Source organism: Erythrolamprus reginae, chromosome 3 (genome assembly GCF_031021105.1).
Source record: "Erythrolamprus reginae isolate rEryReg1 chromosome 3, rEryReg1.hap1, whole genome shotgun sequence".
Lineage (NCBI taxonomy): Eukaryota > Metazoa > Chordata > Lepidosauria > Squamata > Dipsadidae > Erythrolamprus > Erythrolamprus reginae.
This window is the reverse complement of record NC_091952.1, coordinates 68374651-68401281: the sequence shown is the minus strand read 5'-3', so window position 1 is coordinate 68401281 and position 26631 is coordinate 68374651. Positions and strand designations below refer to the sequence as shown.

Genomic DNA, 26631 nt, shown 5'->3' with positions numbered 1-26631 from the left:
TATAAAATCAATCATGTACCATATTTCTGAAGGTAAATTTGGATAAGAAAAAAGAGAAGCTGACCAATTTTAATGTAGCAAGCAAGGGGAAAACAGTCCGACCTATCAAAAATAGCACTACAAAAAACAGATTAGGAACACAAGTTAAAATAGGGAAGAAAATGATACATTTATTTATTTTATTCAATTTTTATGCCGCCCTTCTCCTTAGACTCAGGGAGGCTTACAACATGTTAGCAATAGCACTTTTTAACAAAGCCAGCCTATTGCCCCCACAATCTGGGTCCTTAAATGAACGCCTGTTTACCCTAGATGAGTTCCAATCACCAGGACCGGATGGATTACACCCTAAGGTTCTGAAGGAACTGGCAGACGGGATCTCAGAATCACTAAACTATATCTTTCAAAGATCTGCAGAAAAAAACAATTGCTGCCAACCTGCCTTCCATTGAGGACCTGTATACTGCACGAGTCAAAAAGAGAGCTGTGAAAAGATTTACTGAGCCCTGGCTCCTGGACATAAACTGTTTCAACTCCTACCCTCAAAATGTCGCTACAAAGCACTGCACACGAAGACAACTAGACACAAGAACAATTTTTTTCCTGAACGCCATCACTCTGCTAAACAAATAATTCCCTCAACACTGTCAAACTATTTACTAAGTCTGCATTACTATTACTACTAGTTTTTTCTCATCATTCCTATCACCCATTTCCTCCCACTTATGACTATAGGACTGTAACATTGCTTGTATCCTTAAGATTTTTATTAATATTGTTTCCTCATTGCTTATTTGACCCCTATGATAATCACTAAGTGTTGCACTTCATGATTCTTGACAAATGTATATTTTCTTTTACATACACTGATAGCATATGCACCAAGACAAATTCCTTGTGCGTTCTCATTGATGATTCTTAAATGTTCATGAACATTTTGAGAGCCAGATTGGTCTAGTGGTTAAGGTACCAAGCTAGAAACTAGGAGACTATGAGTTCTAATTCTACCTTAGATATGAAAGTTAGCTGGATGAGTCAAAGTCATTCAGCTGGCTTTCAATACCTAAGCCTATGATTTAATACTTGGTTGGCTTTTATACCTAAACCCATGATTGAAAGTTCAGGTAGCAAGTTGGTCAGTAAATTCCTCTCAGTTAGTTGATCTGGAAAAAAGGCAGACCCTACATTTGTGGGAAAAGGCTACAATCAACATTTTAAAAACGGATTCATGAATATTTCTACTTATCTTTAATTTGTATATATTAGATTTCAGTTTGTGCAACCTGCATGTTTAATGCATGAGCCACAATTAAACACTGGGGAAGTTACATTTCAAAATTGGTGTAGTACTATGTCCAGTTTTGGTCAATATAAAAAAGACATTGAGACTAGAAAGGGCATAGAGAAAAACAACAGAGGTGATTAGAGGACTGGAGGCTAAAACATGAAGAACAGGAATTGGGTATGTCTAGTTTAATGAAAAGAAGGACTACGGGAGACATGATAGCAGTGTTCCAATATCTAAGATCTTCCACAAAGAGCAGTCAACCTATTCTCCAAAATAGCTGAAAGCAGAACAAGAAACAATGAATGGAAACTAATCAAGGAGAGAACTAACTTAGAAATAAGGAGAAATTACGTGACTGTTGAACATTTAATCAATGTAATGGCATATCTTCAGAAGTTATAGATGCTCCAAAACTAGAGGTTTTTAAGAAGAGATTGAACAACAATTTGTTTGAAATAATATAGAGTTCCCTGCCTAAGTAGTGGGTTACTAAATTGGACTAGAATAACTCAAAGGTTATTCTGCTATTTTCTTACTTATTTGGATTTGTGCCGCTACCCAACTCAAAGTATGTGATTTCGTGGCCCATATAGCAAGAACAAACAGGGGAAAAACACCTACAATATTAAAAAGGCAATACAATAAAAATAGCAACTAAGCACAATAGTTAAATAACAAAAATAGGATTCAATTTAACTGGACCCAAATGCCTTGGAAGAAGTCAGAAGCTTAATGGTTTTTGTAAAGGCAAGCAACATTTGGACCTGTTGGATACCAAAGAGAAGATCATTCCATAGGAATAGTTATATAAAAGCCATATAGTATTTCCTAGGTCCCATGAGATGGCAAAGTTTAAAAGAGGGAATTGGAGAATGCCCCCCTATGGAAACACACTGGCAGCAAATATTCTATAATAACCAACTTCTTGAATCACACTCAGAAGCCTATTGTGATCCAGTACATCATGTAGACTGGTGGTGTTACAGGGGCATAATGAACTGTGTCTATTGCTATTAGGACTCTCCTCAGCTTCACTTAGATAGCTGGGAACAGAGATGTCATTTGCAACTGGGTGTCATCAGCATCTTGATAATACATCATCTGGTACTGTGGATGACATCAACTGGTTGCTACATGTAGATATAAAAAGGAGGGAGGAGAAGGTAGAGCCCTGTGACTCTCCACAAAGTGGGGGGCAGGGGACCTTGAAAATTCCTCTCCCATCAACACAGATTGGGCTTCAAAGAAAGAGAACTAACACAAAATGTTGTCCACCACTTCCAGTTCCTGATCCAGGGGTACACTATGGGTTAGGCTGATGGTATAAAGACCACTTAGGATCAAGAAGGCCCAGGATTAATGCATCACTCCCATTCTAAGCTTGCAATAGGTCATCAACAAGTACGACTAAACCTATTTCACTACAAGAAGCATGACCAAATCATTGCAGTACTGGGTCTGAATCTCAGCTGGAAAGATGATCTGCTTCCTCCAAGGCCCTATGAAGTTACATGCCAACTGAAGAGATTGTGGGAAACTGGATGAAAATTGTCCAGATTAATTTAGTCCAAGGGTGATCTCTTGAAGAAGTGGCATACCACCATTTCTTTCAGAGCTAGCAGAACTATTCCCTCCATTTACCACCACTTGAATCCATTCACATGCAGATTCTTGGAGGCTCAATCAACTACAAGGGACATGGATCTAATACATATGGCAGACATCTATATCTCCAAAGTTCCAGTCCATTTCCTGAAGACTAACAGACTTGAACTAATTCTAGAAGACTTTGCTTCAGCCACCTCCATAGGATTCAAATTTAGAGTGAAACCAAGCAACTTTCTTTCTTTCTTTCTTTCTTTCTCTTTCCATCCATCCATCCATCCATCCATCCATCCATCTATCTATCTATCTATCTATCTATTTATCTATCTATCTGACTTCTATGCCGCCCAATCCCAAAGGACTCATGGTGCCCTACTGAGCTTCAATTTCCATCATTCACCTATCTCCTCATCTTTGTATTTTTGACCACCTTGCTCTCCACCACGCTAGCTTTCCTGAATTGGGACATTGCTGCTGTCCCCAGCTGCTCTACATCTTTTCCCTCCCCCTGCTGACAAGGCACACCAGACTGAAGCATTTGTTGGCCATGTGGTGGATGTATGTATTCAGCAGCTGCTTTGCCTGGGTGCACTTTGACAAAAATGGCAAAGGGCATTGGGGAATCAGAGATGGAATGCAGGGTGGCAGAATGCCGGTCAGGATGCAGGGTGGCCAAAAGGCCAGAGATAGGGGAGATAGGCAATGGAGGAAGTTGAAGTGCACCTGCAATTATAAATGCCAAGCACCTAAATTTTGATCATGTGAATACAGTAAGGAATTCAACAGTCATAATCAGTCAAAGACCAATCCTAAATACCATTTGCTCAGTGCTTTGAATGGTCACTGAGCAGATGGTTAAGAAATGACTACTTGTACTTGCATCTGTTTGGATTTGCTCCCTTTTAGAGTGCCAATGGCATTCTTGATTGATTCTCTCGTAAGCTCTTTGAAAACCAGGGGAATCTCACAGAATTTGTGCACAGAGACAATCCTCAGGACAATCTGTTGCCATAGCCTCCTTCCAAATGGCGACCAAGGCCTCAACTGAACTGTGTATAAAAATCTCAAGGGGAAAAAAATCTAAATTCTTTCTCCAGCCAAAAAAGGGCCCACTAGATGCCCAGGATAGGCTATTTCACTTTAAACATACGAAATTGAATCCCAAATCCCAGAGCTACAAATTTTGATTTATTGCTTCATTTCATGTCTATCAGTAAAACTTTAGGCTTTGCTTTTTTATGGATTTTGCTACAGTATGAAAACTCTAAAATCCTGGTTTCCTTTGTTGTGAAGTGTCTCTGAAATGTGGTTGTCTGCTTTTTCTTTCTATAGCTGAACACTGTGTAAAATAATTCATTTCCACTGACACTCTCTGAACTTCTGTTTCATGTTTCTCTCGCTAATTTGAATGTGTTACTTTCTAAAGCCATCATTTCATCTTAATGAAACAAAGATGTTGCTCTTGCAATTTCTTGAAAACTAAAGATGCAATCAAGTTAAATCTCGCAAAGGCACAAATGACCAGTTTCAATTTTTTTTCTACTTTGAATACATGATTCAACTATCTGGAAAAGACTCTAATGTTGGGAAAAGTAGAAGGGAACCGACAACCAGCAACAAAGTGGATGGATTCAGTTGCAGTAGCAATGGGTGCACCATTAAACAATATGAAAAACCAGATTAAGGATTGATCATCATTGAGGAAATCTATCTATGAAGTTGGTAGGGGACATGCATAATGATATACAGTGGTACCTTGACATACGAGTTTAATTCGTTCCAGACCTGAGCTCGTAAGTCAATCAACTCGCATTTCGAAAGAATGCCTTTAGACTTTGTTTTTTGTGCCGAGATAACCAGAAACAAGGAGATTCTTGCGCCACCTAGTGGAAGCTCGGCTCATATCCCAAATTTGAGCTTGGGTGTCGAACAGAAATTTCGCTCGCGGTGTGGCTCATAACTTGGAATACTCATATGTGGAGCAGCTCGTATCTAGAGGTACTACTGTATAATCAATTCATAACAGCAGAAATAAATTGATTTGTATGGTAGGGAAATCAAAAACTCCAAACAAAAAACATCAGACAGATTAACAGAGTTGGAAGGGACCTTGCAGTTCATCTAGGTCAACCCCCTGCCCAAGCAGCGGACTCTACCTCTACCTAGGATTAAAGCTCACAATCTCTTGATTATGAGGCAAGAGCTCCACCTCTAGGCCACAACAGTTGGGTTATTCCACAGCAGCTGGGTTTCATTTTTAGTTTCATTCAACTATTACTTGTACTGTTTATTTTAACACAATTTTACAATCTATGATCGGTTTAGGTTTAAGTTTATTCTGCAATTATGCAAATAAATGTAATTTTAAAATTAAACTGTCTAAATAGGATTGACATAGTTCTTCTACGTTGTAATGATATAGAAGAGAAGCAAGAAAACAACAACAAAAAACCCCAAAGAGGATAAGCATGTAGCTGAAGGGTATCTTTTTAACTTGTTTATCACTGGTGAAACTAAGGACTGATTTATTTCTTTAAGAACAAATGTTGATAAGCCTCTTAATTAAAAGGAAAAAAACACCTCATTAAGCAATCAACTGAATAGAGAATATACCACCATTTTACACGGTTTCACTGCTTTTCAAACTGGAAGATATTACTACTCTCTGAAGGGAAGAAGAAAGGTCAGAACAACAGCAAGAAAATTGAGTGCAAAGGGATGAGACACACAAAGGCAGGAAGAAAATAAATAAATAAGTCAGTTCAGAAAGTTGGATTGAGGTAATGAAAACTACTTAATGAGGCACAAAGAAGTAACGAGGAACAGTTACACATATATGGTAATAGAAATAGCGGGATAGGAATTCTTGAGGACATTAACTAACAGCAAAAACAACATGTGATCTCACAAGTTTTAAAAAAAATTGTTAACAATTACTGTAATATTTTCTCCAGAGATAAATTCTTAGCCAAGAGAAACATTCTTCACGACTTGAAGTTAAAGAAAGTAATTCATATTTTTCGTCAAATTTGCAAAACCAACAGAAGGAAATAGCATTATAAAACAAATATTAGATGTTAGTTTGCCTTTATTAGATTCTTTAGAACCGTTTTTAAATTTTCATAATGTGATTGTACTGTATGAAAAGAAAATTACCCGCATCATTTTTTAGCACCGAAGTAAATTTGTAGGGCACATTTGGGAAAATGAGAAGATCTGGGATTCAGCGTATCCAAAAACTCTCTTGTTTCACATAGATTTCTGCCATCGCAACAAGCAGAACACTCCTGGTAGAGAGCAAAGTTCCCAACATTCCAAGATTAAAGGAGTGCAGTCTTTGTCCCATTTGTGTCACAGCAAATTTCTTTAATCTAGATAAATAATTCCTACTTAAAAAAAAAATAAGACAATGTGGATACTACATACCGGTAGTTTGTAATGACCATTGCTATAGAGAAACATTTCAAACTGTTCAGTATTCCCTAGTGGATATAAGGTAGGAATAATGTTTTGATCAACTAATATCACCTTGTCTCTTTTAAAACTTTTGAGACATAAAAGGAGCAATTCAAAGAAATGTCTCAAGAATCGGAGGACTCACGTTTCTCTGTAATGCCTATTTGCAAATGTGACTCTTGTCACTTGAGGAAATAATATGAAACAATGACAATTGCTGTATGAGAAATCCAGGCTCTTTTAAAGTATTGCATATCATATCATTCCATCAATACACCACCAAAGTTTAAAATGAAATATTTAAGTATGTTGGACTTGAGAAACACAGCAGTTTAACAAGCTGTTCAGGTTTTGCCCCATTTCTATTTTTAAAAAAGTATGTGCTGGTACAAAATATGCAGCTAATGCAATTCCAGGTCTTTATGAAGAAATAGGAAGGAGTAACTACAGATAAAATTAAGAGCTTTCATGTCATTGAAGTCTCCTTCTATAATAGTGCCTTGTTAGGGTTTTACTGTACTCCAAGACCTTGAGATCAGAAATGAACTATGCACTGAGACTACATTTAGGAAAGATATTTGTAATGTATAATTAAGACAAGCCCTTAGGAAGTTGAAATAAACATATAGAAATTAAGTGACTGCTTACTCTGAATGTCTTTGCAATCGGGGAAGGAGATGATGGGGGAGTATCAGACTGAGACTTTTTGCTTCGAATATACTCCTTATTCCTGGTATACAAGGAAGACATGGTCCATTCAGGGTGGTAGCAAGGCAACTTTCAGTAGCAATAAGATAGTACTCTTCTGTCTCTGGCTGAAGATGTATACAGATGTCTAAAGTAAGAAGAAACTGGCTTGGCAATTAACGTGTTTTATCCATTCTTCAAAGTTTTCAGTTTCTAAGCATCCAGATAATGCTTGTAAAAAACATATTATAGTCAGAAGTATTCCATAATTCTTTAATCATGGCAAGATAGAACCAGGGAGCTTCTGTAATCGTTTTGAACCAACCTCAAAACTAAATCAGATTTTCCAAAATATTTCTTGCTAAACAACAGTTTCCATAGAACAAAACCAGGATGTTTCCAGATGACCAAAAACAAAAGAAATCTGATCACAAAAATGACAAACCCTAAAGACCGGTCGTTTGTCCAGCTAGGAAGAGAGTTTCATGAAGAGCATTTTTAAACCACAGCATTTATGAGGCAGATCTTCATTGCTGGAACTGAGCTGCATCATCAGTGAGAAAGTACAAATAAGGAAGGAATGCTGCTTCAGAAAAGGGCAATCCAGATGAAGCTGTGTTTTGTTCCGTCCTCCAAATCAGGAACGCCTTCATACACTTGTATCTTCCCTCCCCTTTTGCTATTTTCTGACATTCCAAATTCTTACTTGCTCAGTGAAGAATGCTGGAGGAAAGCCAAAGGCATAGATTCACTTTCAACTTGGGATTTGGACTGCTACTTGTATGAGACAGAAAGCTATCAATTCCAGGAACCCAGAAAGCTTCAAGGTAGACGTCTCTTCTGCAGAATTCAGCAAGCTTGTACAGTCTAAAATCTAGCCATTGTTTAATATAATGATAAGAAGGGCTTGCTGCTTTTACAAGATGTTTAACAGTTTAGAATCCACATTAGGTAAGTCAGGTACAAGGAATGGAAAATTAAAGTCTCTTAAGCATAGACTAAATCTTATTAACTGAAACAGATTACCAGATTTACACAGGCAATATTAAATTATACCTCTATATGGAATAAGTACTCTATATGGAACAAGTTAAACTAAGCACCACAGTTCATAAAACACATTTCTCAGAGTTAGATATTTGATAAGTTAGTTTGGATGTCATCACTTTACTAAGAGGTGCATATGAATGCCATGCTTATTCTAAGAAGAAAACATTCTGAAATTCCCCACTTTGTGAACCGAACAAATTTGATTTTGCAGAATTAAGAACACAGTGGCAGCAGGCAAATTCTGCTTGATAAATTCAGATTTAGTATTATTTAAAAGTAAGATTGATAGAAACATAGAAGATTGACGGCAGAAAAAGTCCTCATGGTCCATCTAGTCTACCCTTATACTATTTCCTGTATTTTATCTTAGGATGGATATGTTTATCCCAGGCATGTTTAAATTCAGTTACTGTGGATTTGCCAACCACGTCTGCTGGAATTTGTTCCAAGCATCTACTACTCTTTCAGTAAAATAATATTTTCTCACGTTGCTTCTGATCTTTCCCCCAACTAACCTTAGATTGTGACCCCTTGGTCTTGTGTTCATTTTCCTATTAAGATCAAATAATAAGATTTGTTAGCTATTACCAATATTTTTCGGAGTATAAAACGCACCTTAGTTTTTGGGGTGGAAAATAGGTGGGAAAATCTGCCTATCTGGTTTTCATCTGGCTAATGTCCTTAGTCTGGTCAGCTTCAGCACATTATTTTGTCCCTGATTAGGGCTTAAAAAATCTTTATTTGGAGCGAGTAGCAATGAAAATAACCCTGCAACAACTTATGGCTGGGAAAAAACTTCTTCACAGAGAGCAGCAATGAAAAAGCCTGTAAGCTGGCAAGAGAGGGGAAGATCGTTAGCACTTCATGAGGGGTGGGGGGAAAAAGCTTTGAAAAACTACATTCAGAGAATAAGACGTACTCAAATTTTCAGCCGCTTTTAGGTGGGAAAAGGTACAGTAATACCTCGTCTTATGAACCTAATTGGTTCCGGAAGTAGGTTCGTAAGGCGAAACGTTCGTAAGACGAAACATTGTTTCCCATAGGAAACAATGTAAAAGCGATTAATCCGTGCAAAAATAAAATCCCAAAATGGCGCTCCGCTGGGCGCCACCACCCGGCTGTCACCTTTTAAAACAGCCGGGGGGCTTCTCCCGGAAGTTCGTCTTCATGACGTCAAAGCTCCGCCCATGGAATTCCCTATTGGGATTCCCCTCCTTTCTAGCCTCCAGATTGTCCGAAAACGCTGCCGCCGCTCACAAAAACAGCGCTCCGCCAAGCGGCGCCACTCGGCTGTAACCTTCTGAAACAGCCAGGCACTTCTCGGCAGCCTCCAGAACCTGAACCTGAACTTCCGGGTTCGGTGTTCAGGAGAACGCCGAGAAGCCCCCTGGCTGTTTCAGAAAGTGACAGCCGGGGGGCGGCGCTTCTCGGTGGCCTCCCGAACCCGAACCCGAAAAGTTCGGGTTCGGGAGAACGCTGAGAAGCCTCCCGGCTATTTTAAAAGGTGACAGCCGGGCGGCGGTGCCCAGCGAAGCGCCATTTTGCGATCTGCGGTGGGTTCATAAGCCGAAAAAAGTTCATAAGAAGAGGCAAAAAAATTCCGAACCCCGGGTTCATATCACGAGGGGTTTGTATCACAAGGGGTTTGTATCATGAGGGGTTCGTATCATCAGGTACCACTGAATGTCTTATACTCTGAAAAATATGGTGCTTACTCCCATCCTAATGAATTGAGTGATTCTGATTTGGCTATGTTTGGAGTCAATCAAGTAGATTACAAATTAAAAATTCCACAAGTATTTTAAAAGACATTATTGTGGTTGCTGTTATTGTTAAACTGCATGTAAAATGAGTATATAACAACCAAGCAAGTCTTACTGCTGGCCTTTTAAAATTTAGAACAATTACCATTATTGTCACATTTTTTTTGCTAATCAGGAGTAAGTCAAAAATATAAGAGTAACAATACCCTTTTGGCAGCACTAACCTGCCCTATGACAGTGGGGAAACTGAGACTCTACCTCACATGTTCTTCAATGTCCCTTCCCTCATAACTCTGCTGACAGAAGTCCCATTTATTCTAACGAGGAATTTATTCATTTTTACTGCCAGACTAGAAAGTTAACATCTCTAGGAATATCACAAAGCTGTTGCTTTATGCTACTTAATCCACTCCTAATTTTAAGGTCTTGTGACTAAACAAAGTTTTATTATGCTTTTTATACTATTTACATTTTGCCTTTGTTATATCTTACCACCAACCAACCACAATAAGGTCCTCCCTATGTGTGGATATATATATTCACACTTAAACACACTGTATTTAATAAATTAATTAACATTTTATTCATGAAATTGGTTGATAATTTTATTAATCAGTTTTAAATATTTGATTTAAATAAATAAATCAAATATTAGTTAAATTAGTTATCGGTTATAAATTCTTGTATTTATAGTGTTTCATAGGAGGAATCATATTGCTTTTGTTGATCAGTTAAAATGTCTATGTATCTGAATCTTGTAAACTTGTTACAAAAATGTAAATAATGCTGACCAATGATAATAATACAGATAAAGAAGGAAAAGGCAGTATGATATTTTCATAGAATTATCTTTTTACACTAAATTTGCTTGCTAAGTTGATTTCAGTGAATCTATTTAATTGTCCCATATCTCCAAAAAAAACCCTGTCTGAGTATGCATTTCCTGATTTATTTTTATTTTTCCTTCGTAACTGCTTGGCAAATGATAGCAATTAAAAGCAAGCTACCAACGAAGAGTATCAAACACCATTTTGGAGGATAGCTAGCTTAGCCCTCCAGTTAATAATCTCCTAATTATACACACACACACACACAAAATCTTTTTAAACATTATGTCAATAGAACTGGAACAATAGAGTGATTCATAATCAGGAGCAGTTTAGCTTCTGCTAGGAGGTACTTAGCAGAGTGGGAGGGGAGAGCCGAACTTTGTATTTAAAGGGAAAACAAATCAGACAATTCAGGTTCTATGAGCCAGTTTTAAGCTCCTGGACTTAAACAATTATAAACAAACATTCCAATGTAAAAGTTTAGAGAAGAACTAAAAATATAAAAAGGACGCTTAGCCACAGATTTAGAATTACTTCAACTGATATTGCCTCTGTAAGTAGCACTCGTAAACCTATTCTCCCATTTTAATAATTTCTATGGGAATGCTACAATAAAAGATAAATTTTGGCATTGTTCTAAAAATGGGTATTAATAGTACATTTTAAAAAAAAGTTATGGCTTTTGTTCCAGGTCCAGTTATTCAAATCCCTAAAATGGTATTTTCTCCCAAACCAAATAACAATACTTAGGTTCAACAAGAGCACTGCAGGGAGAGGAGAGCTGTCAGAAATATATATTGCTCATTAAGAATGATCCTTCTCCATTTTCAAAAAAGTCCAATTAAAAATGAAATTTATGAAATCAGAATGAATACCAGCAATGATAACTGTGGTCACTAAAATTTTAGGAGTAGCTGAAATGTGCAAATTAACGATGGAAATTCAAAACAAAAAAAGACTTCTACAAAATGTGGGATAGATGGTATAATTGGCTAAAATAGAAAAAAATATAGAAATCTATTATAACATAACTTCTTGAAATAATATAATGAACTGTAATATATCTCAAACGTTATATTACTCTACTTTCTGTGTAAAGTAATGATTGTAAATAGTATTTCTAACAAGCAATCATATACCTATATATTCTTATATGTATACATATGCACATAATAGGGGTAAATATGAAATGAATAACATAGCTGTTGAAATAAAATTTGATAATCTAATAGATTTAGTTTCTAAGAACACAAATTTTAGAACAATCAAATGTACAAAATTTAAACTAATAACTAATATGTTATTAAATAAATATAATTTCATTGTAAGGGTTTGTATTGGCCAGTGTTATGTATGTAGCTGATTGTATATGATGTGTCTTTATTGCAGTTAGTCTGTTTTGATATTGTATTGTATGGTTTTTTTCTCTGTTTGTCTATTTTTGTTGAAGTATGTACACAATATTTTTTAAAGAAAACTTCAATAAAATTAAAAAAGAAAAAGAAATGAAATTTATTTTTCACATTTCCAGGATTTAACAGTCAACTTTTGAAAATCTTTTGTAATAGATTAGTGTAGTAATTAGAAATTAATATGAATCAGAAATGTAGTGCTGTGCACTGGTACAATATACATGTTAAGATATTCATGAACTGGGAGAGCCAGGTTAACAAGTTAGCCAATGAACAGGCATAGCAACTAAGTCAGTAAATGGGAACTAACCATTTCTGAGTCTGTGCAGATAATTGAAACTGAAAACTCAAGCTTAAGGTTGGGCATGGCTTAGTCCACTCTGCACTTTCCTTTCTGTACTCTCTGCTGAAATGAAACTAACTCCTGTTCGTATTTACTTGAAGAAATAATCTGCTAATGCTATTGTAAATTGATCTGTTATTATATTTATAAAGAAGTTATTGGATCCAGCTGAATCAGTCATTTGCCCTTGTCTATGCCCTTGAAATGCTTCTGGTTTTGATTTTTATGCAACAAAGTTTAATAATACCGTAACAATTTATTTCAAAGTATTAGCTATACTAACCGCAAATTTAGAATTTCTTCAAGAAACCTATATACTGCTAGTTTTCAAAACATCTTATAAGGTAGTCTATTCTATAACAGATGGTCTATCTTCCATGCCTGCCTCAAATTAATTGAGTAATTATCCAAGATTTAATCAAGGAGAGAATTATCTTCCAGTTAGTTAAATTACATGTCCCAGTGCATCAGACTAGAGGGTGTATCAAGGAACATAACACTGTTTTCTCTTTTACCTATTGCTCATCTCTGTCACTGATTTAGAGATAAGGGGTAATGTTGAAAAGTTAAAAAAACTGGTAAGTCAACTAAAAAAACCTTGGGCATATTTAGATTTCATTATGAAACAAAAAAAGTTTAACCATTTGCCTCTCAATAAATAAGAGTTTTTAAAAGCCTTAATATTAAGAATTTTTTCAATGTCAGAACTTACAATATTCATAGCCATTCAATTCAACCCTTCAAGTGATCCTTTCTGAGAGTCAGAAAAAAATGAGTATCACTGCTTATAACTTTAAGCCACCACAACAGAAGCAAGCATGAGACAGTGATTGTTCCCTTTTCTTTTATGTACATAGTATGTGTGATGGAAGGAAAATCAACTAAAAGCAGTTTAAGGTAGCTTTATAATTCTAATTCCACAGTAGTTCTGTTCAGATAGTACAATACCTTTGGGAGCTGGCTTGCATGAAATCCATTCTGCAGATATTTATACAAAATGCTGTTATCTGAGAGGCAGCGAAGAGTGATCTCAAACCTTCACCTAGTGAGCCCTGTGGATTTCATAATATCTAAATAGAGCTCAAATATACTTAAGATACTGAATCTGGGTTTTCCCATTGCCAAGATAAATAATTTCACCCATGAGTACAATCACTTTAGCTATTTCCAGCAAAATGAATCCCTTGCCATCTATCAAGTTTAAAATGCACCATAACATTGAAAAAAAACACCACGGTCTCCATTTTCTTCTATATTTCAGATACACAAAATCCATATTGGCCTTTGATTCCATTAATTTTGTCTCCTATAACTGTGGATGCTCTGGGTAACTTGAGGAGAGTCTCCTTTTCTCAGATCAGCCTAACTAAAAAAAACTATCATGGGAAAAATGAGAGTAGGAAGTTATTGTGAGCTCCTGAATAAAAGGACATATAAGACAGACAGATAAATAATCAAAAGACAGCTGAGGAAATTAGGGAATAACAAGCATGTTATACTCATTATTTATATATTATTTGTTATTTCCTACAAACAAACATGTTGTTGGAAATAACAACACCACTTGGTATTTTGATTGAAGATTCATTTCCTCTTTTGCTTTAATTTCAAAGAAGTGTATGGATTCGTTAATAGTCAAAGTGACACAATCTGCACAAAGTATGAGACGTTTGTAAACTCTGAGACACAGTTTGTAAAATTATGACAAGTCAGGAGACGGGAACTGCAACAGTTCAAGGAAGAGCTACCATGTCTGTGATCTTCGGAGAGGGGCGGCATACAAATCCAAATAATAAAATAAATGATTATTGGAGAGAGGAAGAATGGCTAAAAAAACCCCAACCAGAAAATAGAAGAAGGAATGTAGCCTAATAAAGTGTATTTCTTGTTTTTTGCATTTTGAATTTTGAACATTCTACACAACAATGTATTTCAACCTCCACTTTCAATCTTACTGTTTAATCTTCTCTAACATGCAGAATCCTATCACTTTGGAGAACTACTACTTTTGAAAAACTTTTATATGACTACAAGTCATATCTGGAAAATTTACATATATTTTTTTTGTACTTCTGAACCACCGCAATCTATTCCGAGTGTTGTAAACTAGAAACAACAAAATAAAATAAACTACCAGAGCTGGCTGGTAATTAATTCCTAAATATCCATTAGGACAGAGGATCTTCAGAGATTTACAAAAGGGATTGCACGCAATTCTGGGAGGACATGTTCCAGTGCATGGGAGTTGCCACTGAAAAGCACTCTACTTTATACTAAAGACTATATAACTGTGGAAAGGCTTGGTATTGTCAGGTAGAGAGAAATTGGCTCTAGTCTAAACTAAACTGATGCAAAAACAAAGCTACTTCCTGCAAAGAAAAGCAAGCAAAACTGTTTGCCCGCAATGAGCTGAGTAATGATTGCTGCTCTAACACCAAACAGCAAGTTCTCCCAATGGGAGGATCCCATTTACACAGGAATTTACATGTCCATTGAGACATCTAAATGTCATTTAGTTTATCCATAACTCCAGTTAGGAAGACAAACTGAAGGGCAGAAATGGGAGGATCCCATTTACACAGGAATTTACATGTCCATTCAGACATCTGTCTTCACTGACTTGCAGTCAAGTCCCCCCACCCCCTTTGTTGCACAAATTAAGGGTCACATAAATTTCTATGAATTAGTACTGTCAAATGAAATGATTTTTTCAAAATTAGCCAAATGCTTCAAGTCTCATTTAGTTTATCCATAACTCTGGTTAGGAAGACCAACAGAAGGGCAGAAATTCACAAGAAGAACTACTTTCTTTTATTCCCCACAAGCCATAAGCTTGGCACATTTGGGAGTTTAATCACATTTAAGTTTTAGAAATAAACAATTTCATTTAAATACTGTATAAGTGGCTAAAGAGAACAGTATGTACATGCAATAAAATTAGCTGTAAGCTAAAAGAAAAAAAGGCAAAAGAAGATCCATTCCCAATTGAAGGCCATTTCCTAGGCTTCAAGCCAAGATATGCATGCTAAAGAGCCCACTTTTCATTCAAATACTATTATATAGAGAGAAACTAAGAAAGAACATTTGGTACATTAGCATTTGATCATTTATAGCAAAATTCCTGAGTTTAAAATTATAGTATATTGAAATTAAATATATAGTATATTGAAATTAAGATTCAAAAGTAATTTTGGTAGGTTTCTTTGTGACTTGGGACACAACAACATCTGAAACAGAAAGCAGATTGCGCAGAAATGGACAGATTAACTATGGAACTAAAAGACAGAGAAGAAACAGATTACTATATATATATTATATATATATATATATATATATATATATATATATATATATATATATATATATATATATATATGAATATAGATGCAATGTAATGCTAAAAGATATATCATCTATAATATATATTATAATTTTAAAATAATATGTTCCCAACATCCTGAATGGCCATACAATAAAATTGCTCTCATACCTCCCCCCACATTATGCTAGTGATAGAAATCCCAAAAGTGCTTTTCAAAAAGCAACTGGGCTTTCTTGATTTTTATTCCTTGAAAACATTTCACTTCTGATCCAAGAAGTTTCTTCAACTTCTGCCTGAATGGTGAGTGAAGTATTTATATTCCTTAGCAGTTATCTGATCGACTTGGGAATTTATCTGTACCCTCAGAATCAGCTGAATCAGAGTATAAATGGGTGTGGAACTCCTTTTGGGCCTGCTGAAAGGACTATGTTGGAGACAGATGAGTAGTATTATATTCCACCCCCTCTGTTGTGGTACAGCTATTCAATTTTAATGCAGATGGCCTCTTTGATCGCTCTTTCAAACCGGTGGTCCTCTCTGTCCAGAATGTGGACTTTGCTGTTTTCAAATGATTGAAATAGATATAAAGTGGTGTTCAAGATTTTTTTGCCTCTTCTCAAGAACCATTTTCTACTTAAGAACCCGAGCCTGGAAAATTTTCCCAGGAAATTTGAGAGCAGCACAAAGGCCCGGCCAGTTTCCTGCCATTCCCCCTTTAATCCCGGACATCTCGGGCTTTTCTGGGTTGACAGAGGAGCCTTTCGGTGGCGCTTAAGGAGGCTTTGGCAGTCCAGAGCAAACGGAGCATTTTCCTTTCTTTGGGCGCTTGGAGAGGGAATAAACCTCTGCCAGAGCCCAGAGAAAAAAACCGCTCCCTTTGCTCTGGGCAGTGACTGTCCTCTTCCTCTTCTTCCTCCTCCTCCCACCCAAATTCCAAGCTTTTATTTTTTCCTAATGGTTTTGCATGCATTATTTGCTTTAACATTGATTCCTATGGGAAAAATTGTTTCTACTTACAAATTAAGTTCTTAAGTAGATGTACCACTGTACTACTTACTTCTAATATTTAATTTTTTACTTCTATATCACATGGATTTCAAACTTTGCAATACTACCGGTAGAAATACACATTGCAGGCTTGTGTAGCAAAATGAGGAGCAAAGTTCAAAGAAAAGACTGTGGGAACAGTATAAAAAATTGCAACAGATTTTCCTAGGCAAGCCTGCAGTTTGGTTGTTGAGGCAAAGTAAGGAATAAATTCAAATTAGTCACTTGGTGACTTTATGCCTTTAAAAATATGTCAAAAATGGATATACAGTACTAAGAGATGTAGTCTAAAACAAAGATTTGCCAAAAAAAAATTCAATAACATTTGTATGCCACAGATAATTTCTGATTATAAAGTTGCTATATTAGAAGCTTCTCCCCATGTACAATCATAATTTAATAATTGTTTTATCTTAGCTATCTAAAATTATCTTTACTCTATGCTTCTAGGGATGTGAAAGTTATCAAGTATCACTGCATTGTTCTAGGAAATAAAATATGCAGGAGAAAAGAAAGAAAGGAAGAAAGACAAGAAGGAAGGAAGGAAGGAAGGAAGGAAGGAAGGAAGGAAGGAAGGAAGGAAGGAAGGAAGGAAGGAAGGAAGGAAGGCATCAGAATCTACATATTCACTGAAGCAGTTAAAACTATAATACATCACTATTTAAATAGCCCTTCTTCCAAATCAGCTACAAGAAATTCAGCTAAATGTAACTACTAAGTAAACTTTATGGAGTGAGAGCAACATGCAATAGACAGGGGCATACCTCACCATATTAGGCAGTCAATATCCCAGAAAACAGAAAGGAGAACATAGGCCTAATAAAGTCATTGCTCTTGAGAGCAACAAAGTTTCGATAGAAATGAGAAACAGATACAACACAGTTCAGCAGAAATAATCCTGGGATTGAGAATTGGAAGGATTTAAGCAGGGCTCTTTAGTTAAAACGGAAATTTAATTTTCTTTCCCCAGGGAAATGTGAAATTAACAAGAAAACAATATTGTATATACTTGCATAAAAGATACAATTTCCTCCCAGTCAAACTCAACTAGTAGTGACTTCATGGATCATCCGTATAATCTTTTCACAACACTGCATACCATTCATGCAATTCCCTTTTGATGTAAATTATGTATGCAGAGTGTGGAAAGAGAATAAGATATAGTAAGTCAAATAAATTAAAAGCATCAAATAAGAAAAAGACAACAATACACAGCTAAAACTATTTTATACAAACGGCATCTTTGTTCACAATGTCTATATATCATTGCATACACTGTTTTCCATTCTGAACCACTCTGTGCATTCCATTTATTCTTGTATATGTTTAATTCAACCAAATGCAGCTTTTATAATATTTGGTAACTAAAATTCAAGTCTATTTTTACTCCTGCTACATGAAGTATTTTATATTAATTAGTTACATGCAGCTTTGGTAAGCCAAAAAGTGCAGTCAAGGCCTATACCTAATCATGATACTCTATGCAAACTCTGATCTCTAACTTAGATACAACCTTGCAAGTTAATATATTGTTATCTACAACTCACAATACAAATATATATGCAGCATACCAACATTCGCTCAGGATGCAGAACAATTACTATCGACATTCCTCCTTAAATCAAAACTTGCCCAGAAATAAATAAATGCAATAGGAGAGTCCCACTTTCACATGATCACTGAAGAAGACTAGTTCATCTAACTAGTTCCTAACAATGTGTACTCGAACCTCATGCTCATTGCAATAAGCCTGCCTACTGTGAATGTATGTTCCACTGTATATAAAACTTACAGATACGTTTTTCTGCTACTACTCCTGAATCAAGCACATTTTCCATATTTTGGTGCTCCAGATATTAGTAATTTCAGGTAGTAATTCAATGTCAATGGATTTATTCTTAATATTTTAAAAGTTAGATATAATAGTCATGACTAAATGATTCTCTTTAGAGAAAGTTACTATAAAGAGAAAAAAATTCTGGAATAGACTAAAGCATTACAGTATTTAAAATAATTAAGACCATTGCATCTTACAGATAAATCACATTCAGAAAACTAACACTTTCCACAGTAAAGTGTGCTTCTTCTGCATTTATACTATGAATTTGAAATAATTTTCAAAGCTTCATATTTGATTAAAACTATTCTAAATTCTCTCCGAGTTTACGCTTAATATAAAAATTCAAAAGAACTGAATAAAAAGTTGAAGTTACTATATAGTCTTTAAACAATCTACAACAGAATAACAGAGTTGGAAGAGACTTCAAGGACTTCTAGTCCAGTCCCTTAGTCAAGCAGAAAACCCTATACCATTTTAGACAAATGGTTGTCCAAGTTCTTCTTAAAAAGCTCCAGTTTTGGAGCACCCACAACTTTTGCAGAAAGTATTCCCACTAATTAATTGTTTTAGCTTTCAGGAAATTATCCTTAATTCTAGGAGTTTCTCTCCTTGATTAGTTTCTATCCATTAATATTGTCAGAATTTTTCCCCATGCTCTACAGGAAAGAATAACTTACTGTCCCATCACTCAAATGTTTTATATATTAACAGTAGCCATCTCCAGTTTTTCCTTTTCCTGTATGGATCATTGGTTTTATATATCTTTTAAGCAGACTCTTCTAACTGGCCTACGTGTAATTAATCATTACATATAAAGATATTACCCTGTCATACAATTAATCAGATTTGACTAATAAATGGCTGACAAAGCCAATTGAAAAAAGAAGTAAAGCTTTGCCTAATTTTTGAGTGTTCCAACTGTTCTGCATTATTAATCAACTTAGATGAAATTTTACTGAAGTAGAAAAACCTGTTGTAAATAGTTATCTCACTTTACATTGTACAAAACCTCCATAAAGGGTACCACATCTTGATCTAGGCAAGATTATTTGATATTTTTCTTAGTTCAAATATAACATCAGATTGAAAAATGAACAACTATCTTATTTTCTATACACTGAATTTCTTAATAATTTATTTATTTATTTTTATTCTACTCCTGTTATTTTGCCATTTCTGGTTTTGGCAAAAGCATAAATCTGATTTATGGCATGGCAATTCCAATTATATCATAAATCAGTTCATCCACATGTGGCTGAGCAAAAAATAAAACATGTTGCATTTATTTTCATAAGCACTAAAGTCTTATTCCAAAGACTGCCTTGCTTTTTTAATGTTCTCAGCAACTTTCTCTAGCACCTCTGCCTTCATAATTATTACATATCAAGCTTATTACATATCAAGCTAGTAAGCTATAGTTTGATGAAAAACAAATAAAAATACTAATGATCATCATTATTATAGAACGGTAAGAAGAGAATACCTATCTACAAGGAATAGAAAAACAATCCAAAATGTACTGGAAATTATTTTAAATCAAAACTATTTCTTTTAAAATGGAAATGAGTTGAAAACAACAGTCTTGGAATCAAAATTTCATATGAAACTGCTCTATTTACCTTGTCCTCCATTACTTCTTCAGAACCATCTATTTCGTCATCCTACAAAATAAACATACAAATCATAAACATTTGAAATAAATGAGTTTTCTTCATAAGCTAACTAAAAAATGTATTCAAAGAAACCTAGTGAGGTAGAAAATACTAATTTTTATATTATTTAGACAATAGTATACCAGAAAAATGTCTGGAAAGTAATATTAATTAAAGCCTTGAAATTATTTGAAAGTTTGAACATGAATTTCCAGCTAAATTATAAGTTGGATGACTGCAAAATGTGTTGAAAATACAATGAAAACTATTTTTAGAAAAAGCTCCCTGAAGAATATTAGAAACAGAGTTACTAGATATAACATATCCATGTATCTCTTACCATAATTTGGTAGAAGCATGCTATCAATCTGCAAGGTCTTGTTCCATTATCCCTTTGAACAGTTGTTTCATTACCCATTTGAAACACTATAAGTTTCATTCTAACATGTTTCTATTTCTCCACACTGTGTGTTGGATGAATGCAATTTCTGAGACTTGTTAGTGGTTACTGATGTGTAACAGCCTGTTAAATGAGCTTTGAAACCAGCTAGAGAAATTTGACAAAACCTTTTCAAAATTCATCTTGGGTTTTCAGTAATTTTCCAAAGGTGTGCTGGAGATTGCAAAGAATATGAGCATTATACTCAGTAGTTCAGCTAAGGAGCCATTGATTTAGCTATACAGTGATCCCTCGATTTGCGCGTTCTCGATTAGCGCGAAACGCTGCAACGCGGTTTTTCAAAAAATATTAATTAAAAAATAAGTCCGCATTTTTTTTCCTACACCACGGTTTTTCCCGCCCGATGACGTCATACTGATTGCTGAAGGGAAGGAGGGAGGGTTGCCATTGCCATTGCCGCCAGCGCTGCCCCAAGAAAGCCGGTGAGAGGAGGGAAGGAGGGAGGGAGAGAAGGGAAGGAGGGAAGGAGGGAGGGTTGCCATTGCCATTGCCGCCAGCGCTGCCCCAAGAAAGCCGGTGAGAGGAAGGAAGGAGGGAGGGAGAGAAGGGAAGGAGGGAAGGAGGGAGGGTTGCCATTGCCATTGCCGCCAGCGCTGCCCTGTGGGTAGCGGCGAGGAGCCCGGAAAAATCACCATTGCATTGCCAGCCTCCGAACTTGCGTCGCTCCACCTTCTGCGCATGTGCGGCCATGGAACAAAGGGCGCGCATGCGCAGATGGTGTTTTTACTTCCGCATCCAGTATAACGCGGAAATCGGTTAGCGCGGGAGGTCTTGGAACGTAACCCCCGCGCTAACCGAGGGATCACTGTATTCTACATAAGATTATGGGCAAAACAGTGCAAATATATGACTGCAATGAACTCTTAGGGTCTGTAGGGGTGCTTACAGGCTCAAACTCAACCCCAACAAGACGGAGTGGTTTTATGTTCTGCCTCCCAAAGACACTTCCATCTGTCAGTCCATTACCCGGGAGGGGGAGTTTTTGAGCCCTCAGAGAGGGTCCTCTGTGTCTTCCTCGATCCACAGCTGACCTTGGAACATCATCTGTCAGCTGTGGCGAGGGGGCCATTTGCCCAGGTTCGCCTGGTACACCAGTTGTGGCCCTATCTGGACAGGGAGTCTTTACTCACAGTCACTCATGCCCTTATCACCTCGAGGCTGGACTACTGTAATGCTCTCTACATGGAGCTACCTTTGAAGAGTGTTCGGAAACTGCAAATTGTGCAGAACACGGCCGCGTAAGTGGTCATGGGCCTGCCCAGGCAAGCCCATGTCTCTCCAACACTCTGCGGTCTGCACTGGCTTTCAATTGGTTTCCAGACTCAAATCAAAGTGTTGACTATGACCTATAAAGCCCTACATGGCATCAGACCAGATTACTTGCGGGACTGCCTACTTCCACATGAATCCCAGCGACTGGTTAGGTCCCACAGAGTCGGCCTTCTCTAGGTCCAATTAACTAGACAATGTCATTTGGCAGGACCTAGGGGAAGAGCCTTCTCTGTGGGGGCTCTTGCCCTATGGAATCAGCTCCCCCCGAAGATCCGTACTGCTCCCACCCTTCTCACCTTTCGAAAGAGTCTTGACTCATTTATGTCAACAGGCTTGGGCCGATTAAATCTTAGCCCCTGGCCAAATGCTTGTGTGATTGCTGTATGAATGACTGGAATTGATTTTTAATACAATTGGGGATTTTAGTTAACCATGTAGTTTTAATTTAATTGGATTAATTTTACTGTAATTTACTATTTTTTTGTAAGTTGTGAGCCACCCCAAGTCTTCAGAGAGGGGCAGCATACAAACAAACAAACAAATTTAAGAGTTTGACAGACTAATTTGCAGCAAAATACTATTGAAGATCTTGTGAACCAATTACTTACTTAAATATGCATTCAACAGTACTATACAGTGGTACCTCAAGATACGAACCCCTCGTCTCAAGATATGAACCCGGGGTTCAGAAAAAATTTGCCTCTTCTTACGAATTTTTTTCGTGATACGAACGCCAAACCTGAACTTCCGGGTTTGGCGTTCGGAGGCTGCTGGGAAGCCCCCCAGCCCGGCTGTCACCTTTTAAAACAGCCGCGCGGCTTTCCAGCAGCCTCCGAACGCCAAACCCGGAAGTTCGGGTTTGGCGTTCGTATCACAAAAAAAGTTCGTAAGAAGAGGCAAATTTTTTCTGAACCGTTCGGAGGCTGCTGGGAAGCCGCGTGGCTGTTTTAAAAGGTGACAGCCGGGCGGCGGGGCTTTCCAGCAGCCTCCGAACGCCAAACGCGGAAGTTTGGATTTGGCGTTTGGCTTCGGGAGACGGCTGGGAAGCCGCGTGGCCGTTTTAAAAGGTCACAGCCCGGCTGTGACCTTTTAAAATGGCCGCGCGGCTTCCCAGCCATCTCCCGAAGCCAAACGCCAAACCCAAACTTCCGCGTTTGGCGTTCAGAGGCTGCTGCAAAGCCGCGCGGCTGTTTTAAAAGGTGACAGCCGGGCTGGGGGGCTTTCCAGCAGCCTCCAAACGCCAAACGCGGAAGTTTGGGTTTGGCGTTTGGCTTCGGGAGATGGCTGGGAAGCCGCGCGGCTGTTTTAAAAGGTACAATACCTACATCCTTTGTAAAGAAGATTCCAGTGTCTCTCCGTCTCTCTTTTGGTCGCCTTCTCTCTCTTACTGACAGTTTGTTTGCAGTTCTGTCATCCAGGTCCTGATCTTCGTATTCTGTTAAAAGAAACAAAGCTTTAGCTAAAAAATAGTAATTTATTCAACCATGGGACCATTTTCAAAATAAGTCAAGATAGTATTTATTTATATATTTATTGGATTTATATGCCGCCCCTCTCTGAGGACTTGGGGCAGCTTACAACATATAAAAATAAAATAATACAATATACAAGTAGCCTAGAGCAGTGTTTCCCAACCTTGGCAACTTGAAGATATTTGGACTTCAACTCCCAGAATTCCCCAGCCAGAATTCCCCAGCTAGAATTCTGGGAGTTGAAGTCCAAATATCTTCAAGTTGCCAAGGTTGGGAAACACTGGCCTAGAGTAAGTCACACAGAGATTTGTTTAGCTTCATCATCTACCAAACTATACCAATCTATATTTAAATGTTTAACACCAAATACCAGTGGGTCTATCAAGTAGAGGTAGTCCTCAGTTAATAACCATTTGTTCAGTGACCATTCAAATTTAAAATGGCAACTGCAGTTACACTTCTGTGATCTGCATATTTTCCTGCTGGCTTCCCACAAGCAAAGTCCGGGGAGATGCTGAGAGGAAGATTGCCAGTTGCTTGGGTAAGTTTCCCCCACCCATACACATTTCACTGTGCTTATGGCTCACTCCCTTGGGCACTTGCAAACACTTGCACACTTTCTCCCATCCGTCAACAGTCACTCTAAACCCTATTGTACATCTCCCCACCACCTATGCACCTTTTGCTTCCTGTTTCACCTAACAGTCACTTGCTTCCTACTTGCAAGCCTCTCGGTATTTGCAACTTCCAGCTGGTGCCCCCACCGACTTTGGTTGTTGGAAGGCAACAAGTAATTGCAAGGATAGGATTTAATAGAGACCAAAAGCAAGGGGGATATTTAAGGGACTGCTAAACATTGTAGCCACATGACATTAAGTTTTATGAGCACATTTCTTACAGATAGAAATTGCCATCAAAATCAAAACCAAAAATATAATGGATTTAAACATTGCAAGCGAGCACTGATTCAAAAAGAGAGGGGGAATAATTACCTCTCTCTCTCTCTCCCTCCCTCCCCTCCCACCTTCTCATATAGCAATATAAGAAGTAAATACCATTTTTCTCCATGTTGTCAGCTGATGTGCTTTGGTAATCTGCTAAGCTCAATGAATCAGAAGGTGCAAATCTACCTGTCTTGGGCATGTGAGAACTTGAATAAAGACTGGAAGTTAATGAAGGAGAGACAGCAGTGGTAGGTTTGTCTTGTTGTGCTAGGTATCTCAATCGACGACCAGAAGACTGGAGGAAAAACATAGGCAGTAGCAATTGGTACAAAGATAATGAACATGCTAAAGTTAAAACAAACAGTATTATATCTCTTTAGCAGAGTTGATACAGTACTTCTTACCATTATGTATATAAGGAGAATGTAAGAACATAGGCTATGTGAGCTATAATTAGGTGAAAAAGAGAATATATAGTCAGTCAGGGGGCTCAAACTTTTAAAACCTTATGTGGACCTAATTATTTGTTTGAACTGGTTTCTGACTGTCCTGTAAGATTTGACAGTTGGTTCTTTCTGGATCCCATCAACTAATCAACATTATCAGGTAGGACCTAAGAAGTAGGGCTTCACCGCCCTGGCATCTTCTCTCTGAAATAACACCCCCTCCCACCAAATTTGTATGATCCCCATCCCACTGGCCTTCCAAAGAACATTGAAAACATAGCTTTTCCTCCAGGTCTTGGGTTAAGGGTACAGGGAGGTTTTTTTTTCTTTTAATCTCTGCTGGTTTTATATTTCACAATTTGTTGTTGTTGCCTCTTAATGACACTAATTTTGAGTATTAACTCTTTATTTTATTCTTTGCATATATTAAGCAGCTCAGCATCATTGGAGTTTAGGTGACCTAGAACATTGATAAAATAAAAGATCCAATTTTACCCCTAATCATAAATTAAGAGCAAAAACAAAAAACATAACTTTTTAGACCAAAAGTGATCACTTCTATCTACTATAAACATTATTTTTTTGATAGTTTTGATCAACATGTACTTGCATCCCAGTCCAATTGATAACTTCAAAAGGATTTAAATCACAAATAATACAACTAACCAATCTTAATTTTTCAGGACCCAGAACAGGATATATTTTATTAAAACAAAGCTTCATTTTATCTATATTGGGAAAATAAATATCAGCAATTAATTGTTTAGATTTTTTTTTTCATTGGAGCAAATAATCATCCAATAGATACAGATGTGAATCTTTGCTGTTGGTAGCTGATCAAAAGTGGGTATTCTGGAAATATACTATACAGGTGTTATGAAAAAGACAGATTCTCTACTATAGTTTCCATTTATTAAGGACTGGAAATAAAGATGATATAATTATAATTTTGTTTACGATGTTATGAGAAAACATGAAATATATGCTGTATATAAGGATTAGGTTATCTAACTAATTTGTACTTCCACTTTTCTGAGTCTAAGCCATATGGTCAATGACAAGGAATTGTAGAACAGTAGTTTGAAGCAAGTAGAGAGCAGCTGGTTGTTCGTATCTACCCTTCATAGTTCAGGTTTCTTAATCTCAAAATGCCAATGTGGATACATGACAATAATTCCTCCTGAGTAAAAATTTAAAATGAAAAACTGAAGGTTGAGGCAAGGCAGAAATGTATGAAATTATTTGTGATATAAATAAAGTTGGTAACTAGAGTTTTATATTCCAAAAAGCAGAATGGGTCTTGACTGACTTTAAAAGGGAATAAGATACATTCATGAAGGAAACTATCAATAGTTTTGATGTCTATATACCAGTTCTAGTATCAGAACTGGTTTGATATACTACAAGTTAAGAGGTTACTACTATACCCATTCTCTACTTCTGGGTTTCCCATAAGCACCTGGCTGACTTTTCTCTGATCTGGGAGAACTCTTAAATTATAATTATTATTGTTCACATCTTCTGCAGAAGCCATGTAATGACATTTAAAAGGCATTTATCAAGTTATGACATCTGGCCCTGCCCTTGAAATAAAATGTCAACACTGCTAACACACACTTGTTTCAACAAGTTATATTTGGACAGATCATGGAGTCATACTGAATACTAGTATAATCAAATTTGCTGATTACGTGATATATTTCTTCACAAAGATCCTTTGCTATGGTATCAAAATAAAGAAA

General features: G+C 36.9%; 1 protein-coding gene across 7 annotated transcripts in view; it reads right to left on the bottom strand.

Moving 5' to 3' along the window:
• PPP1R12B (protein phosphatase 1 regulatory subunit 12B) overlaps positions 1 to 26631 on the bottom strand; it is a 122069-nt gene that overhangs the window by 33252 nt on the left and 62186 nt on the right. For 6 of the 7 annotated variants that reach the window (XM_070745713.1, XM_070745715.1, XM_070745714.1 and 3 more), the window contains exons 16-18: positions 24555 to 24738; positions 23353 to 23462; positions 20263 to 20304 (exon numbers count right to left, since the gene is read on the bottom strand). In XM_070745713.1, the coding sequence (XP_070601814.1) occupies positions 20263 to 20304; positions 23353 to 23462; positions 24555 to 24738 (336 nt within the window). The remainder of the gene's footprint in view (positions 1 to 20262; positions 20305 to 23352; positions 23463 to 24554; positions 24739 to 26631) is intronic. The other variant, XM_070745716.1, reaches the window with a different exon arrangement.